This window comes from Muntiacus reevesi, chromosome 2 (assembly GCF_963930625.1).
Source record: "Muntiacus reevesi chromosome 2, mMunRee1.1, whole genome shotgun sequence".
Lineage (NCBI taxonomy): Eukaryota > Metazoa > Chordata > Mammalia > Artiodactyla > Cervidae > Muntiacus > Muntiacus reevesi.
Genome location: NC_089250.1, coordinates 24,768,005 through 24,787,723, shown reverse-complemented (window position 1 = coordinate 24,787,723; position 19,719 = coordinate 24,768,005). Strand labels below are relative to the sequence as shown.

Sequence of the window (19,719 nt, the reverse complement as noted above, 5' to 3'; positions counted from 1 at the left end):
AGATCGAGGACTTCCTTGGTGGTGCAGTGCCAATACACGTTCGATCCCTGCTCTGGGAAGACCCCACATACCAGAGGCGCCACAATAAAGAGAAGCCACCGAAACAGGAAGCCCATGCACTGCAACCAAGAGCAGCCCCTGCTCACTGCAACTAGAGGAAGCACACACACAGCAGTGAAGATCTAGGGCAGCTAAAAGCAAATAAATAAATAAAAGGCAAGGCAGATCTAGCTAAGTAGGTTGGCTCTACAGTTTGCTGCAGTAAGATGGGTATTCCCATACTTCTTGTGAGGGTCCTGTGACTCACATGTGCTGGAATTAAATGCTCTAGCTCAAAGACATGACATTTAAGGCCCCCCTATTTTCCTACCAAAGGATGAGGACAACTTTCCCTCCCCTACTGGGAGCCAATTACAGCGCCCTCATGTGGTGCTACATGGTAATGACACATTAAAATCTGCAGGCCTGCTTGGTCACTTCAGTCCTGTCTCTGTGCCACCTCGTGGACTGTAGCCCTCGGGGCTCCTCTGTCCATGAGATTCTCCAGGAAAGAATACTGGAGTGGGTTGCCATGCCCATTCTCCAGGGGATCTTCCTGATCCAGGGATCGAACCTGCATCTCTTACATCTCCTGCATTGGCAGGTGTGTTCTTTACCACTAGTACCATCTGGGAAGCTCAAATCTTTCCTAAGGTACAAAATCAGTGACCCCCTGACCAGCATCACCTGGGAACAAGTTAGAGCTGCAAATTCTTGGGTCTCACCCCAAATCTACTGAACCATAAAGCCAATAAGCAGAGCCAGACATCAGTGTTTTAACAAGGTTTCTGCTAAAATTTGAGAATCACTATCCAAACTACCGCACAATTGCACTCATCTCACACGCTAGTAAAGTGATGCTCAAAATTCTCCAAGCCAGGCTTCAGCAATACATGAACTGTGAACTTCCAGATGTTCAAGCTGGTTTTTTTTTTTTTTTTTCCAAGCTGGTTTTAGAAAAGGCAGAGGAACCAGAGATCGAATTGCCAATATCTGCTGGTTCACTGAAAAAGCAAGAGAGTTCCAGAAAAACATCTATTTCTGCTTTATTGACTACGCCAAAGCCTTTGACTGTGTGGATCACAATAAACTGTGGAAAATTCTGAAAGAGATGGGAATACCAGACCACCTGACCTGCCTCTTGAGAAACCTGTATGCAGGTCAGGAAGCAATAGTTAGAACTGGACATGGAACAACACACTGGTTCCAAATAGGAAAAGGAGTACGTCAAGGCTGTATATTGTCACCCTGCTTATTTAACTTCTATGCAGAGTACATCATGAGAAATGCTGGGCTGGAAGAAGCACAAGCTGGAATCAAGATTGCTGGGAGAAATATCAATAACCTCAGATATGCAGATGACACCACCCTTATGGCAGAGAGTGAAGAGGAACTAAAAAGCCTCTTGATGAAAGTGAAAGAGGAGAGTGAAAAAGTTGGCTTAAAGCTTAACATTCAGTAATCTAAAATCATGGCATCTGGTCCCATCACCTTATGGGAAATAGATGGGGATACAGTGGAAACAGTGTCGGACTTTATTTTTTTGAGCTCCAAAATCACTGCAGATGGTGACTGCAGCCATGAAATTAAAAGACGCTTACTCCTTGGAAGGAAAGCTGTGACCAACCTAGACAGCATATTAAAAAGCAGAGATATTACTTTGCCAACAAAGTTCCGTCTGGTCAAGGCTGTGGTTTTTCCAGTGGTCATGTATGGATGTGAGAGTTGGACTGTGAAGAAAGCTGAGTGCCGAAAAACTGATGCTTTTGAACTTTGGTGTTGGAGAAGACTCTTGAGAGACCCTTGGACTGCAAGGAGATCCAACCAGTCCATCCTAAAGGAGAACAGTCCTGGGTGTTAATTGGACGAACTGATACTGAAGCTGAAACTCCACTACTTTGGCCACCTCATGCGAAGAGTTGAATCATTGGAAAAGACCCTGATGCTGGGAGGGATTGGGGGCAGGAGGAGAAGGGGACGACAGAGGATGAGATGGCTGGATGGCATCACCGATTTGATGGGCATGAGTCGGAGTAAACTCTGGGAGCTGGTGATGGACAGGGAGGCCTGGCGTGCTGCGATTCATGGGGTCGCAAAGAGTCGGACACGACTGAGCGACTGAACTGAACTGAACTGATCCTAAATGATGCGTCAAGAGAAAGGATGCAAAAGCGATTGGGAGAGTGAATCTTACTTGGGGGAGCATTCACTGATGAGGCCACTTGAGCACAGCTCTGAATGAAGTGAAAGGGGGCCGTGCAGAGGCGAGGGTCCGAGAGAGAGGGAGTTGAATCCAGAAAGTGTGTCTAGTGAGAGATGTGTGAGAGCAGAGTGTCCAGTTCCAACGTAGCACGGCTAGGAGTCCAGCACGACTGAGTAAATGCACAGCGTCATCTGTGTAGTCTTTGGTTTACGTATATTTTAAAGACTTTTCATGGTTACCATGTGTCCTTAGTTACACTGAAAATTCCTTGAATACAAGAACCAGATTTCATATATTTTCTAAACAACTCACTACGGCACCTTTAACAATGCCTGAGACTAAACAGATTCTTAATAAATGTATAACCACATGAATGCAGAAAAAACTGAGAAACGGGCATAATCTGTGGAGGAAAAAAATGAAGGATTTTTCTTTTCATGTTTAGCTTTATATTATTACTGGGAGAAAGTTAGCCAGAGACATCTGAAAGCCAATTAATACCTCATAGAAATTCTGAAAGTAGATAAATTGGTGAGAATGTCATTTTTAATGACATCACCAAACTTCTGAGAACTCAAATTCAGATAACCTTCTGAGTTTCTCTTGATGGGATACAATTAAGTCACTCCGACGTGAAACAACTTTCATTTGCTAAATCAGAGGGTGGCGCTTGAGAGACACCAGACAGAAAAGTAGTCGTGGATGATGAATCTGTCCCAGGGGTTTTAAAATTTTCTCTTGCAATGCTAAGCAATCAGGTCAAGGCACTGAGCAAAGGTGGAAGCATGCTTGCATGCTAAGTCACTTTGGTCACGTCCAACTCTGTGTGACCATACAGACTGTAGCCCTCCAGGTTCCTCCATCCATGGGGTTCTCCAGGCAAGAACACTGGAGTTGGTTGCCATTCCCTTCTCCAGGGGAGTCCCGACTCAGGGATCCAGCTCACGTTTCTTACACCTCCTGCACTGAAGGCGGGTTTTATATCACTAGTGCCACCTGAGAAGTCCCAAAGGTGGAAGAGGCTGGAATGAAACCCAACTTAAACAGAAAACTCGACACATCTAATTTTACTGTCTTAAAGAGAGAAATACTTCAAGTTTGTGACAACTGCCATCAGCCTGTCCCCTCATGTGAGAAAGGAAGTGGGAGGATATACGTGACCTGAGTCCCTGTTTGGGTTTGCTGGGGCCGCCGTAACAAAGTTTGACAGACCAGGTGGCTTCACAACAGAAATCTATTCTCTCACTTTCTGGAAGCTTAAGTCTGAGACCAAGGTGTCAGCAGGGGCGGTGTCTTCTGCAGCGTCTCTCCTTGGCTCATAGACAGTCATCTTCCCCATGTCTTCACGTGGTCCTCCCTCTGCACCTGTCTGTCTCCTAACCTCCTCTTCTTATAAGGACGCCAGTCCTATCAGACAACGGCCCACTCTTATGACCTTGTTCTAATCACCTCTTTTAAAGCCCTTTCTCCTAACACAGTCACGTTCTGAGATACCAGGGGTTAAGACGTTAACATATGAACTTGAAGACGGAGGGGTGGGGAGAAGATACAGTTTGGCCAATCTCAGACCCTCAGAGGGTGGCTCAAACTGGTAAGTAACTAAAGACCATCGTGGTGGTGCCTTGGGGCTCACCGACTGTTGTGCTCAAAAGCAGATTCTGGATGGAGACTGAGTCCCCTGGTGGTGCAGGTATAACCTCATTTCCAGACCAGAAGCCACTTAGTTGCAACCCCTTGTCACAGAGCTTACTTGAGAAATTTGGATGGGAATTCACCCATTTCTTTGCCTAAAAAGATACACATAGAAGATATACATCTCCTCTCTAACAATGCCCATGTGTACTTCCTTCTGTTCTTAGACTCTGCCTGAAACATAAAAAGCTGCCACAAATCTCAGTTTCCAGATGTCAACTCTCTGGAGGCCACGTTTAGGATGAGGGCACCAAGGATGGAATTTGACTTGGGTATGTAACATAAAGCTGGCATGCATCTTCATATTATTTTTAGTAGTTCATAGAATCATCTTTAAAAGCAGGTGCAAAAAATGTGTGTGAACTCATAGAATGAGATGAACATTAAGGATTATATTTTATAGTCAGCTTTGAAAGAACAAATTAACTTGGCAAGGAACTCTTAAGGGTGCAATGAATTTTGCATTTACCAAAAAAATAAATCAATAAAAATAGCAAGGCATGGTCAACAGATTTTTAGGTAGAGTTTTCTTGGCAAAGGGAAACAACAGCAATTTATAAATGAAATATTTTTCCCTAAAAGTAATTCAATAGCTCAATTCTTGTTCCAACCAAACCATAGCAGAGAGTATCAGGGAACATCACCTGAAACCAAATACTTCCAACCTCATCCCTGGAGTCTAGAGTAAACAGTTGGTATTATCAGGAATTTGGAATGTGGGGAGAGATTTCTTCTCTAACTCTCTTCTGCCTTTCAAACCTTCAATAATGACCGGGGACTTCCCTGGTGGTCCAGTGGCTAAGACTCAAGCTCCCTATGCAGGGGACTGGGTTCAATCCCTGGTCAGGGAACTAGATCACGCATGCTGCAACTAAGGGTTCACATGCCACAACTAAGACCCAGTGCAGTCAAATACATAAACAAATATTAAAAACCAAAACAATGACCTGCTCCTCAAATTTTCCTCTCTATCTGAAGCTACCCACCCTGATGAGATTATTAACAGCCAAGGGTCAATCACCTGGGGAGTCAGGTCAATTATCAAGACTATATCAGCTCTTTCCATGTATCAAATTAGATTACTAGAAAGCTACAGAGCCCAAAAGACATTGTTGCTCCATCTCTAAGTCATGTCTGACTCTTTGTGATCCCATGGATCACAGCAAGTCAGGCTTCCCCGTCCTTCACTATCTCCCAGAATTTGCTCAAACTTATGTCCATTGAGTCAGGGATGCCATCCAATCATCTCATCCTCTGTTGCCCCCTTCTCCTGCATTTAATCTTTCCCAGCATCAGGGTCCTCTCCAATGATGGTCTCCAATGGGCTTAGCCTTCTCATCAGGTGGCCAGAGTAATGGAGTTTCAGCTTCAGCATCAGTCCTTCCAATGAATATTAAGGGTTGATCTCCTTTAGGATTGACTGGTTTAATCTCCTTGCAGCCCAAGGGACTCTCAAGAGTCTTCTCCAGCACCACAACTCAAAAGCATCAATTCTTCAGTGCTCAGCTTTCTTTATGGTCCAACTCTCGCATCCACTGGAAAAACCATAGCTTTGATATATGGACATGTGTCAGCAAAGTGGTATCTCTGCTTTTTAATATGCTGTCTAGGTTTGCCATAGCTTTTCTTCCAAGGAGCAAGCATCTTTTCATTTTGTGGCTGCAGTCACTGTCTGCAGTGACTTTGGAGCCCAAGAAAATAAAATCTGTAACTGTTTCCACTTTTTTCCCACCTATTTGCCATAAAGTGATGGGACCTTCTAATAAGATGGTTTCAGACAATATCCTTGAATTTTGAAGTTTTGTACAAAGAAACTTTCCATAAACAACTGCTAAATAAAACTATTACATAATATAATGTCAACAACATTAAGATACAGGAGGTCTTGGATTAAATGCTCTAAGTGAAGGATCCTAAACCTCTTCTTAAATAATGAAATTCACTCAACCCATTACATTTCTTCTTTTATCTTCTTTTTTCATCTTGGCTGCAATCATAGCAATTATTCTTATCTTAATTTTCTTGACACATATATTGCGCCCAACTGGTACTTGTGTTGACTCTTGTCTTAATGATTCTTATATACTTTTATTGTTTTAAGCCAAATCAAATCTACTTTGGATGTATAGATTTATACGGATGAAACTTGTCTTGCTTTCTTTTGCTGACTTGTGAAATTCGATGAAGAGTTCTTTTTTGAATAAGAGTATTTTTATAAATACATCAGGAAAAAAATCTAAACATTGTCTAGGTGTCTGAGTTTGAATGGATTTTATGACTGTGACAGAGAGAGAGAAATATTTCATACTGGCTAACAGATGGGCTGGGTTTCCCAGGTGGCTCAGTGGTAAAGAATTCGCCTGCCAATGCAGGAGACACTGGAGACTCGAGTTCAAACCCTGGGTGGGGAAGATATCTTAGAGGAGGAAATGGCAAATCCATTGCAGTATTCTTGCCAGAATAATCCCATGGACAGAGGAGTCTGCCAAGTTCCAGTCCACTGGGGTCTCAAAAGAGTCAGATATGACTTAGCTACTGAACACACACAAGTTATGGGGGGGCTGGTTTTCTGAAATAGCTTTGGAAACTGAAGTCACCTTTCCAGCATTTAACCCTAGAGCTCCACCTGCAGTTTAGAAATGGTTGCCATTAACAAAAGGATTGGTGCTGAAGCTGAAGCTCCAATGCTTTGGCCACCTGAAGTGAAGAACTGACTCACTGGAAAAGACCCTGATGCTGGGAAAGACTGAGGGCAGGAAAGGGGGATGACAGAGAACAAGATGGTTGGATGGCCCGACTCGATGGACGTGAGTTTGAGCAAGCTCTGGGCATTGGTGATGGACAGGGAAACCTGGCGTGCTGCAGTGCATGGGGTCACAAAGAGTTGGACATGACTAAGCAATTGAACTGAACTTAACAAAACGTATAACAACAAGTAAAGGCCCAGGTTTAGCAACATCCCAGCTATAAAGGAGGAGCAGAAGCAGCACACTCCAAGTCTTCTCCAGGCCTTTTCATTGGTACTCAGTCAGCCAATGGCAAACCCTGTAATTTTTTTTTTGGACCAAATTATGGTCCGTGACCAGGCTTCGAACCCATACTCCCTGCACTGGAATATCAGAATCTTTGTCACTAGACCACCAGGGAAGTCCTTGATTCTGTAAATGAATGGTAGCTTGGGGAGGGCCCTTAGATTCCACCAAATCTTCTATTCACCTTCACTGATGCTTTTCCTACCAGCATCCCGCCTGCAAAACAATCCTCAAGATGTTGGTAAAGGGCACAGAACTCCATAGGTACCACATTAACTGAACCATTTCCTCAAAGTCTGAGAAATCTATTCTAAAGTTTCAACCCAGGAATGTTAATAGCAAGGGATTTTGAAAGACATCGGACTAACGTTATTTTTTAAAGTAAGTACAAACAAATCATGAGTCTCCAATCTTCTACAAGAACATTCTTTCTTATGGGTGAATTGAGAGCCAAGAGGGTAAAGTTGGATAAGTACTTCCCTGTTTCAGAGGGCAAAGGGTAAAGCCAAGTTTCCCCTCTTTGCTTCTCTTTCAGAGAAACTCATATATGAAAATCCCAGGTTATAAAGGAGAATTGGGGGTGATTACTTGCATCACAAAAACATGTTTTGCGATACCAGAGGATTTCTTTTTTAAGAAACGTTCTTTATTGAACTTGTTACAATGCTGCTTCTGTTTTATGTTTTGGTTTTTTGGTCGTGAGGCAAGTGGAACCTTAGCTCCCTGACCAGGGATCAAACCTGCACCCCCTGCATAGGAAGGCAAAGTTCTAACCAATGGACCTCCACCGAAGTCCCAAAGGTTTCTTGAAATATTTCCTTTCAGTGGTTAATTCCCAGTCCCAAATCTGTTTTTTCCCCTTAGCTTAAAGATCGATTCACTTTTTAAAAAAACATTACCTTTCAGGACATTCATTACATCAAGAGCAAAAAACCTAAGAGATAATCTTTTGACCTACCTGATACAGTCAAATAGAAGAGCTCAAGGAACCCATGTTATGGAAAGAAAATATCTTCATGACTTCTCTCTTATTTTCCAGTGCCCCTTGGTCTACTTAATGCTTTTTACTGTGTGGGTGTTAGCAGTCCAACACAGCTCATTTGCTAAATGAAATCTTATATGAAAATGCAATATTTATAGTAGAGAAAACGCCACAGAACTCCAGAGCTCTGAGGAACACAGTTGGGAAATCACACCTCCAGTTCATTCTCCAGTTCACTGCCAAGTCTTTAGAAGTCATCAGTCTGTCCCTACTGGAACCTGCCATCTTTTCTCGAACATGTGGAAGAGGTGGCACTATAACTGCTACAAGCACAGCCAATCAGATCCCTTGTATCAGTGAGGGTTCAGCGCAGAGAACTGAACTGACTCCAGCTGGTTTAAGCAAAAGACGGATTTATTAACTGGCTTGTGGAGTCACTGGGTTGAATGTTAACTGTAGAACTGGGAGCCTGCACAACTCATTTGACAAGGGGAAAGCTTCCAGTGGTCCTGGACCACTGTGACTCCGCTTTGGAAGTCCAGAAGCTGCTGGTCCCACTGCAAAGTCACACCAGGCTTGTGCCCTCAGCAGAAGAAAAATAGATGCCCAGATTGCAACTCTATCAAATGAGTGGCTATGCCCTGAGACCGCTCAGCAAATGATGCTGAAGAAAACCCAAAGCATCCACAAATGTCTTGGTCCCTACTTCTGGAACCCAGCGTATCTGCTACTCCAGAATGATTCTGCTTTCCAGCCTCCAAAGTAAAAGAAGGAATGCTAGAAGGAGACTGGAGTGGACCACAGTGGCCAGTCGCTGTATCCTCCTATCCCGCTCACTGAGTTCCCAAGCTAGATATGACCCTTTCACCTTTTCTTTGATGGCATCCTATAAAGGTCAGGAACGTGCTCCCAAGCTACTGACCTACAACCAAACTCTCTTCTGTAAATTTTAGTTTTTATAATATTACATGTCAACCACTACTGACACCTAAATCCCTTAAGTGTTTTCTTTACTCTGTACAGCAATATTGTTCTTTCCATGTGTCTGAAATTCATTTCTTTTTTTTTTTTTAACTCTCCAGAGGCTAGCTCTTCATGCTAAAACAATACGAGGCTCACAGTCTTTGCCCATAAACCTTCTTGGTTTTCCACTTTACACATGGACGTTTCCTCCATCTTTTTCTCTAACCTCCTACTCACTCTTCTGCACAGGTGGGGAGGTTCTGGCAGCGGTGAACTTTCTGTTCCTCAAATACCCCCACCTGTATATGGTACCCATCACTGTCACCACCTCAAAATAAGAGAACAGCCCCAAAGATACTCAACGAGTCACATGCATTGAGCAAGTTCTCCCTCGAAGAGTCTCAAATCCTCCAGAGCCTTTAAAAATCATTCTTGTTTATTGAGGTTGAGTGTTTAAGAGGAATCTGCTACAGAAATGGCAGCACCTCTGGCTGCTGGGCTGGTAAGGAAGGTATCTTTTCCAAGGCTAACCGTTCAGGATACGGTCACCCAAGGCATCTGGCTGCAGCGAGGAGGAAGTTGCTGCTCTGTGTTTTTATATGAGTTTTATTTTCAAATTCCTGAGGGTACACATAAGGGTGGGAACAACTTGTGGCTCTTCTTTCCCTCACGGCCGACCGTGGAGCAGCCAGACCCCAGCCCCTGCCCACGGATGCGTTCCAGACAGACATTTATAAGACAGAAATGACTAAAAGGAAACGAGTTCAACATTAAGACCCAGACCTAATAACCGCGGGACAATTTTACACGGAAATGATTTCTAAAACTTAACTCTATGGCAAAATGGTTTTTACTTTCTTTTGGAGATTTCCTTTCCCCGAACCATCTCTCTTTTCACCGAAGAGAGAGGGAAGCAGAAATGGCATAAATTCCACTGAGAAGAATTTCATTTGGTCTCTGCATGTGTGGAGTGTGCAGGGGAACCCACTACTCTGTAGAAGTAAAGATTTAGAGGTGACAGATCTTTGGAACTTGGTCATGTTATAAATCAGAGCGGCTGAGCGAATTTCTTTCTTTACTTTTCAGCTTTGTAAATCTCTGTGAGTGACTAGTTGGCTCCCAGCATCAGACAAGATTTCTGCGTTTTGCTGTCACTTGGCCCCACCTGAAATCCTGGAATGAGAAGCTCCCACCTTGCATGCAGGGCAGCGCTGGAGAGAGACTATTACACGGGCACCAGCAATGCCTCCCTTCTCTGTCCTAATCAGCGCCTCAGAGCTGTCCCATCTCTCTCTGGCACATCTTCTAAAAGCCTCTGCGCAATGCACCAAGCCCGCGCTCCTCCCATATCCTAAACACGCCAAAGCAGTAGAAAGGTAGGACTATTCAAGTGAAAAAATGATTAAGCCAGCAGGTTTATCTCCAGGCACAGGTTGCCTGAAGTGAAAGCAAGGTCGCATCCCCTCCAGGGAGCGGGAGCCGTGGGAGAATTGGTCCAGACCCTGCCCAGGACTGGGGAAGGGCGCCAGTGACACACTGCGCATGTGCAGAAGCGAAGCCTGGGCGCCGGGCTCTCCCGCCCCCGCCTCTTCCGGACCCTGTGGCTGGAGGTCGCCTGGATGATACGCGATATCCTTGGGGTGACACATAGGCAGATATTGGGGTGAGGCGAGGGAGGCACTCACAATTTACGGGCCCCCCTCCAAAACTCAGTAATCAAGATAAATCAAAATTAACACAATAATCCATGAAGAACCAACCATGACAAATTTAAACACAAGATGAACAGTACTTGGGTGGGAAGGTCCTAAAGTTCCGTGGATTAAGACAAAATGACCTTGCACTGACCCCAAAGGAAACCTGGGGCTTGCAGGTGGCTCCCAGAGTGGGTCTGCAGATCACAGCTTGGTTTCGTCTGCAGCCTCTGTGGTCTGGGGTCCTAAATGGCCTTCACCACTGAAATGCTGGGGGACCCCACTGCTCCCAGTTCTGCTCTCTGGGGAGCCTTCTGTTCCCATATCTGGGTGTTAAATACAGTCAGGCACACAGGGACTTTTTCGAACAGGAGGCCAGCAAGGCCTCTGGCAGAGAGATTGTATATAGATTCTCCTTGACTCACTTTCCTGTTTATTTCCCATCCTGGCTCAATCAGATTATGTCCGGAAGGCCAGGTGGGGCCAGAGGACATTCCCAGGTCGGCCACAGAGAGGTGGTCAAGGGCAGCGCCAGGCGCACTGGCCCGGGCCAGCCTCATTTTCTGGCCCCAGGGCTCCTCTCGAAGGGGCAAACTTCTCACTCCTCTCCTCTCCTTGCGTTTCTCTTTCCATCCAGGAGTTGGGGAAATCACTGGCCCCAAAGTTCCTCCTGGAGCAGGAAGAATAAGCACCTCCTTTGCATTTGTGAATCTGCTGGGACTTGCCAGAACTTCACAGCAAGGCATGCTTAGAGTAAAACAGCGTTTTGCATAAGTTCAGCCGGCCCATGAGAAAATACCAGCCACGCTCAGCAATTCCTAAGGCAAGGTTGCCTGTCCTAACTCCTTCAGCCCCGAAGCCCAGAGGTTGGCTTTCTAGGGCAGCCAGTATCTACGGATACCTGCATTGCCAAGTGCACTTGGCTGTAGGGGAAATTCCTGCCTGTAAGACAAAGGCTCCATTATCCATCCCACAGGCGTGCTGTTCCCCAGGTAAGGGGGAAGGCGCAGAAGTATTTGTTCTTCTCTTTCATTCTGTTTTGCAAAGCACAACCTATCTTTACAGAGAAGTGAACCCCATTCATTTCCTGCAAAGCACAAAGGAGAAATTCCACTCCTTGGCTGGTTCCTGGGCTCCTGCCTCAAGCAGGAGTGGGGTTAGGAGAACACTAAGCCCTGTACTCCAGATGGAAAGCCCCAGCCTGGCTCCTACTGCCACTGCCAGGGCCCCGTGTGCTCCCTGGGGACACTGCACCCTTGCAAACCCCGCGCCTTCATTGGTAAGTGGCGTTAATAGGAACTAGAGGGTCTTCCTGCTTCTGCCATTTAATTAACTATGTTCCTCAGAAAACAAAAAGGAGATTTTCCATGGCTTTCATCTTTCACTAGTAAAATGAGGACCCTGGATTATTAACCAAACGTGAAGTATACAAAACTGAAGGTTAAAAATTAATACCACTAATGCAAGTAAAAATGGGGTATTTTTTCATTTGTTTTGCTTTTCTCTTTAAAAGACCTGCGACAGGGCTTCCCTAGTGCTCCAGTGGTTAAAAATTCACCTTGCAATGCAGGGGACATCGGTTGGATCCCTGGCCCGGGAACTAAGATCCTACATGTCTCGGGGCAGCTAAACCTGTGCACCACAACTGCTGAGTCCATGCGCCCCTGCACTCTAAAGCTTATGCCCCACAACAAGAGAAGCCACCCCAATGAGAAGCCCACACACTGCAACTAGAGAACAGCCCCCTGCATGACATCAAAGACTCAGCGCAGCTTTGAAAAAAAAAAAAAAGACCTAGGACAATGTCTGAACCCAATTTGCTCTGGTTACCATCTGTGACCGAGGAAACAAAATCAGGATACCTCCCAACATCCTTCTCTGTTCTTCAAGCAAGGCGTCTGCTCAGTTTTAAGAGGCAGAATTCAGCTGTCTTCTGCAGAGGCCTACCCTGAAGCCTTCTGTGGGTTGATCCCATTCCTGTCCCCTCTTTCTCCTGACCCCAAATGTCTGCAAACACAGTTACTGAATCAGAATCTTAAGAAGGCAGGTTAACCTTATGAAATACCAACATGATTTGCAAAAATGTCTAAATCTTCAGGATCTGTGCCTTTTGTTAAAGGGCCAGGAAGAAAAACGAAGAAAGAAGCAAAGCGAGATAGAAAGTGAATATCCAATATGAAAAAGCAGATGCTAAGTGAGGGCAGGGGCTTCCCAGGTGGTAAAGAACCCACCTGCCAATGCAGGAGATATAAGCGATGTGGGTTTCGATCCCTGTGTCAGGAAGATGCCCTGGAGGAGGGCATGGCAATCCACACCAGTATTCTTGCCTGGACAGTCCCATGGACAGAGGAGCCTGGGGGGCTATGATGGCCCATAGGGTCTCAAAGAATTCTACGCAACTGAAGCAGCGGAGCATAAGCACAGGTAAAAGCAGGACAGAATCCTGCGTCTCTTAAAAGCCTGTTGAAAGAAAAGGCTATGCAGACTCTTGCTAAGCCCCTTCACCCTTTCATGTGGTGGCACGGCCAACAGCCCTGTGTTTCTGGCTTTCATGACCAGTCATGGGGGTGCTGGTCACACTGCACCTCTTCCTCCTGGAGCCAATCACGTCCTCCCCTGGACTGTCAGACAGTGGAGTGGGGCTCATACCCCATCCGTCCACAATTCTGAAACTGGGGAGGAGGTTCCTAGGAAATGAGGCTCATTTGGCAAAGTGGCCCTTGCTATTCCCTACCAGGACACAGACAAGCACAGTCAGCCTCTTGTTTGAGTGGCCAACCCCAGCCAGTTCTGCATATGCCCAGCCCCAGAGACCGCCTGGACTAGATGCTTCTTCAGCAGGTAAATCCTCAAGGCTTCATGTCAAGTTGTCGGAGTTTCTGAGTACTTGAGGTTTTACAAGTCAAGACCAAATTAACATTCCGATGTAGGGGTCTGTGTTCAGAAGTATACACGCACACACATGCAGTAATAAAAATCAGAAGCTGCCTTTTGAAGCTTACCCAGAGATCTTTCTTTCGTCTGGTTGGTGGACCTCACCACCGGAAGGCTCGCCCGAGTCCGGCTGCCTCTGGAGAAAGGACTGGGAGTTTCTCCCTCAGACATGGCTTCCAAAGAATCAGCGGACGCCTCTGACAGATGCTCCACTGGGTCGCCCAAGTTGGGAGGCTGAGGACTGTGAGAGAGTTTGGGGCTTCTTGTCTGCAAAAGGCATTTGAAAGAAAGTGGGAAAACAGACTGTTACTACTTATGCTGAAGATATTTTCTATACCATCAAGATTTGCTGAGCTGGAAAAACAACATGGCAACGAAAAACAGTCCATTAGAAGGACTGGATATAGAAATAAAGACCCAGTGGGTCAGAATTTCAGTTGTGCAAGTTATTGGAAAAAAAGTTGTCCCTGAGTGAGTATTCCATTAAGGTTTTCATCACTGGACATCAACATCGCAAATGCCGTTTCAAGCAAGGAGCTGAGGACAAGCTACATTATAGGCTTCCCTGGTGGCTCAGATAGTAAAGAGTCTGCCTGCAATGCAGGAGACCCAGGTTCGATTCCCTGGAGAAGGAAATGGCAACCCACTGCAGTACTCTTGCCTGGAAAATCCCATGGATGGAGGAGCCTGGCGGGCTGCAGAGAGTTGTGACACGACTGAGTGACTAACACTTTCTCCTTACACTACAGGAGAGGATGATAGCAGGGACTTCCCTGGTGGCCCAGTGGTTAAGAATCTGGCTACCAATGCAGGGGACTCGGGTTCGATTCCTGATTGAGGAAGATCCACATGCCATGGAGCAACTACGTCTGTGTGCCCCAACTACTGAGTTGCGTGCGCCGCAACAAGAGAAGCCATTGCAATGAGAAGCCTGCGCTACAGTGAAGAGTAGCCGCCACTTGTCGCAACTAGAGAAAGCCTGCTTGCAGCAACGAAGACCCAGCGCAGCCAATAAATAAATACAAAGAATGATGGTAAGTCAGTTCCTTTTGCCAGACAAATACTAGTGGTGGTTATAATCACAGCAGATGGGACTGTGCATGTTTTTATAACCTCACACAGAAGATGCCCTCACACCAGAGTAAATTGAACACAACCAGTCCTCTAAACTCCTCTATCTAGGCTGTTTCCAAAAATCAATAAAATACAAATGTGAGAGAGATATTTCTATCACACTTGATTTCTTTTCTTTTGAGGCAGAAATTCCATAATTTAGACTATGTCTGGTTTTGTTTATCACTTAACCTCAACAATCAGCAGAAAGTACCTATAATAACCCAGACACACATAATATATAATTGAATTTCTCGCTTGGTTATCTATGCTGTAATGAATGTATAAAACATTCATAATTTATGTTGGTCAATAACATTTCTTGAACATATACTGAGCACTGTGAGCAACTGAGACAGACAGATATCATGTTGCCTAATGTCAAAGATTTTCAAACTAGTTGGTGAAATTAGTGAAGGATAACAACACAAGATGGCGTATACTTAAGCTTACACCATGAACTGTTTGGTATGTCCATTCAGCCTTTCAACGAACACCTATCAAGTGCCTAGTATATTTCAGGTACATGCCAGGTACATGCTAGTACACAGTTGGTGCTGTGAACAGAACAACAGACAAAACAGACATGGATCCTGCCCTCACGGTGCTTACAGGGGACAGACACAGAGGCACTGGCGGTGTGGATCCAGACTGGGGAGGGGGTGTACGTAAGTGGAGAACTGGAAAAGTAACGGTGATCTCAAGGATGACGGAAGTTGGGAGGAGGGGATACACCGGGGGCGGGGGGGTGGGGGGATGAAGAGACGAAGGCAGCGTGTGCAAAGTCTCCAAGGCAGAAAGAAAGAAGTGGTAAGCACTGGAGACCAGCACACCCCAGGTCCCACAAAGCCCTGGGGTCAAGGGGAGAATTCTCACTCTGACTCTAAGCTACCAGAGTGCCGGGAGAAGGGGGAGGGGTCAGGATCAGATACATTTTTCATAAGATCATTTGGGCTGTTGTGTGGAGGCTGGGGATTGTACATGTAGAAGGTCAGAGAAAGGGAGTCAGGGAAACTGGGGGGGCTTATGCTGAATGAATGTGCAAGTTGCTTAGTTGTGTCCAATTCTTTGTGACCCCATCAATGGTAGCCTCCCAGGCTCCTCCATTCATGGGATTTTCCAGGCAAGAATACTGGAGTGGGTTGCCATCTCCCTCTTCAGGGGATCTTCCTGACCCAGGGATCAAACCCATGTCTCCCACATTGCAGGCAGACTCTTTACCATCTGGGCCACCAGGGGCTTCAGGTGTTCCTATGTTGGGTGCATAAATATTTACAATTGTTATGTCTTCCTTTTGGATTGATTCCTTGATCATTATGTAGTGTCCTTCCTTATCTTTTGTAACATTCCTTATGGATAGGTGTTCATTGAATGAATGCCTGATCCCAGCTTTCCCCACTCCCAAAGCCCACCCCTGCTTTCATTGCATGATTCCAGGCACCTTCTAGATGGCAAATGGATCTGAATTAATCAGGCAGTGAGTCTTCTCGTACTAAATTGCCAAAGGTGCTGGTGGTGGTGGGATATAGGCAGCCCCCAGGAGCTAGGTTTTTTGTTTGTTTGTTTTGGGGGGGGGGTTGTTTGCATCCCTTAATTTCCTCTAAATTTTCCTAAGGATACTACTGTGCTTTGAAGTTCAAAACACCAAAGCACTTACTTCTCAAGGCAGGACCAACTTTCTGGGTGAATAATTGACTCAAATGTTTAAAAGGGTTCTGGGTTTTGTTTCATTCTCTGCTGTGGCTGTCTTGAAACCCTTAATAATTTTTGGAGCAAGGGCTTCCCAGGTGGCACAGTTGGTAAAGGATCTGCCTGCCAATGTAGGAGACACAAGAGACATGGGTTCGATCCCTATGTCAGGAAGATTCTCTGGAACAGGAAAAGGCAACCTGCTCCGATATTCTTACCTGAAAAATTCCGTGGACAGAGGAGCCTGGTGGGCTACAGTCCATGAGGTCACAAAGACTCGGGCATGACTAAACATGCACACTAAGAATCACACAGAGTCGTTCCTGCCTCAAGGGCACAGAACTCTTTCAGGGATGCCCAAGTGTGCCTGGCACTCTAGGGAAGCCCTTTGAGGATGGCATCATCACCTCCTTTCCCTTTTGCTAAACGTATCAGGAGACCCATCTTGGTAGGAGCACTACTGTATTATCTAGACAGCCACACCTTGCTACAACTCTCAGGACATTTCCACAGAGGAAAACAGGAATAAGGTCATCACAAAGCCCCTGGTACCCCCTTCATGGAGGTGGCCAGCCTGCGTGTTCCACAGGAAACTCTCAGCTCCGATGACCAACCTATATCATAGATCCCCTGGAGAAGGAAATGACCACCTACTCCAATATTCTTGCCTGGAGAATTCCATGGACAGAGGAGCCTGTGAGGCTACAGGCCATGGGTCACAAAGAATTGCACATGACTGAGTGACTAACACAACACATCATGACCAGAAAGACAGATGACCTATCTATTTGCTTGGGGTTAATTTTTCCACGGAAGGTCCCAAAGTAGTTTATTTTTCATAATATCTGCTTCTGTTACAAAGACCCGGATCTGGCTTTGCCACTCTTTAAGAGTATTATTAGACTTGAAAAAAAAAATCAACCCTAAATCATTGCCCAGCTCACCAAGAGTTATATAAATTCATATCATCTTCAACGAAGTAGCTACCTGGTTACTATGCTCAGTGGAATATCAAGCCAAAATGTCCTCATCCCTGACTTCGATAAGAAAAAAAAAAAAAGAAAGAAAATACATTCGGTTTAGCAAAATGGACAAGTAATAATATTACTTGAAGCAGCATGAACACAATGACAGCTTCTGCTCTCTGGTCATCTTTGCAGCCTACAGCAGACATGATGCATTTGATGAGTTGTCATTTTCCATTGCAAAAGGCAATAATCCTTGAAGAAAATCAAAATAAAATTTCGATTTCTTGTTCAGGGTCATCTTGGCGGGCGTACGTATAAAAATAAAGATATGAGGGCTCAATCTTTTTTTTGAAACTTCCTATCCACCGCCATTCAGTTCCAAATAGAAACGCCTGCTCTCGTTTTTATGTTATTCACTTTCTCATTGCAAACTATCACCGCATATTAGCAATCTCCTCACACTGCGCTCTCCCTGTGGATGCCAGCTCGCTGCTGAGACATCATTTAGGGCAGAAAAAAGACAATGAAAATTGCTGACACTGGTGTCAGGCACTCTGTGATCTGACATATTAAAACAAAAAAAAGTCAAAAAGCATTTGAAACAGGGACTTGGTACTCAGCGCAGTGCGAGGCTCCAGAGTTAAAAGGGCTGTATGTGGTTGTTGAGCTCATAACGCATATAAGGGACATTTGGGGGCCAAGAATAAAATACATGTAACAGCTGGACAAGAAGTTCTAAGAGGTGCATCACTGTGTTAGTGCAGGGCAGAGTGAGATTTAGGGGGTAACTACCGATATTAAATGGGTCCAGAGAGGAGGAAGCACAGAGGTGAGGAAGAGCTAGATCAGGGTGAAGTCACGCACTCATGCTTTCTCTCTGTATGATGGCGTTATGGCCAAGAGAAAGGAAGGTTTTTTTTTTTAATTAACCTATTTATTTTAATTGGAGGATAATAACTTAACAATATTATGGTGTTTTGTGCCGTACATGGACATGAGCCAGCCACAGATGCACATGTCCCCAGTCCTGAACCCCCTCCCGCCTCCCTCCCCACCCCACCCTTCTTGGTAGCCCCACAGCCGGCTGTGAGTGCCCTGCTTCATGCATGGAACTTGCACTGGTCATCTTGGAAAGACATTTTAATGTCCAAAAAATGGGTGGGAAGGCACACAGCTCAGATTGGTTAAGAACACAGTCTTTCTGTTGGGCGTTATTGTCCTTGTTTTGGCTCAGGAGAAGCCTTTTCTCAGACACACATTGTCTACAGCATGGCGTTGGGGACCCCTGCCCTGAGTCTCTGAAGAAAGCTGGCCCTAACTGGGAAGCTTCAGAAGGCAGAGGATGGTGGAAATGCTTTCTGAGCAATCTGGGCAGGACTTGAGGGTCTGGAAGGCTAGATTTCACTCAGCACTTCATGGACACACGTGACACCAACTCACCTCCCTCTTCTAGAGATTTCCCTAAACCATCAGGCGACCCCAAACTACCCCAAAGTGGGAGTCATTTGGGGTCATGCAGGAAGGGGCAGCCCACATAACAAGGCCACCTGAACCCCACTCATCCATTCTAGTCTTTCCTTTTTCAAAAAAGGCTTTCCAGGGTGGCCCAGTGGCTAAGACTCTGTGCTCCCAATGCAGGGGGCCCAGGTTCACTCCTTGGTCAGGGAACTAGATCCCACCTGCCACAACCAAGAGTTTGCATGCTGCAACTAAGATGGAAAATCCCCCATGCACTGCCCAAGTGTGATGATTTCAACTCAAAATTCCAGTCAAAAATGTGATGTCAACCAAAGAGAATTTTCTAGGTGTCATGCACTCTTATGAAAGATGCAAGGAGCAAGATATTTGAAATTCACAAATACTGAATGATTCCCTGAACTTTAGGTTTCTTTACCACCCCTCCTTCCAGCTCCACTAATGTCAGAAGAATTGACAAATTGCCCCATGGAAGGTTTAAACTTCAAAATTTCCTCACAGAGTCCTTTCTAGAGCCACAGTGCAGTTTTTTTTTTTTTTGTTTGTTTGTTTTTTTGCTCCCTCCTCTGCCCCTCTGGTTTCTGAAGTCTAAGGCTTCTGCTGGGTTTGGGTCTGAGGAAGTGAAGACCAAGAGCTCCAATACGGCACACAGGCTTCCATCCTTACATAAACCCACCCAGGTTGCCAGCTGCAGCTGCAGAAGACCTGCCGTTCTCAGGTGCATCCCAAGACTTACAGCCTGGGGTGGGCGCTTTTGGAGCAGCGGGCTCCGGTCTCCCCATGGCTCTTTACCACTTCTCACAGCTTCTGTGGCTGATGGCCAGAAAAATGAGACCCGAGCAAACGTCTTCTTTCTTATGCTGACGGCCAATCTGGGCAACACACTGAAGACATCCCTGGTTCTAGAACATAACAGACTGATGTGAGAAGTGTA

At 45.5% G+C, this 19,719-nt stretch overlaps 1 protein-coding gene across 8 annotated transcripts in view; it reads right to left on the bottom strand.

Annotated features, from left to right (window-relative positions):
- Positions 1-19,719, bottom strand: part of KIAA1217 (KIAA1217 ortholog) — a 346,126-nt gene that overhangs the window by 153,405 nt on the left and 173,002 nt on the right. For all 8 annotated transcript variants that reach the window (XM_065921090.1, XM_065921092.1, XM_065921091.1 and 5 more), the window contains one exon: positions 13,608-13,806. In XM_065921090.1, the coding sequence (XP_065777162.1) occupies positions 13,608-13,806 (199 nt within the window). The remainder of the gene's footprint in view (positions 1-13,607; positions 13,807-19,719) is intronic.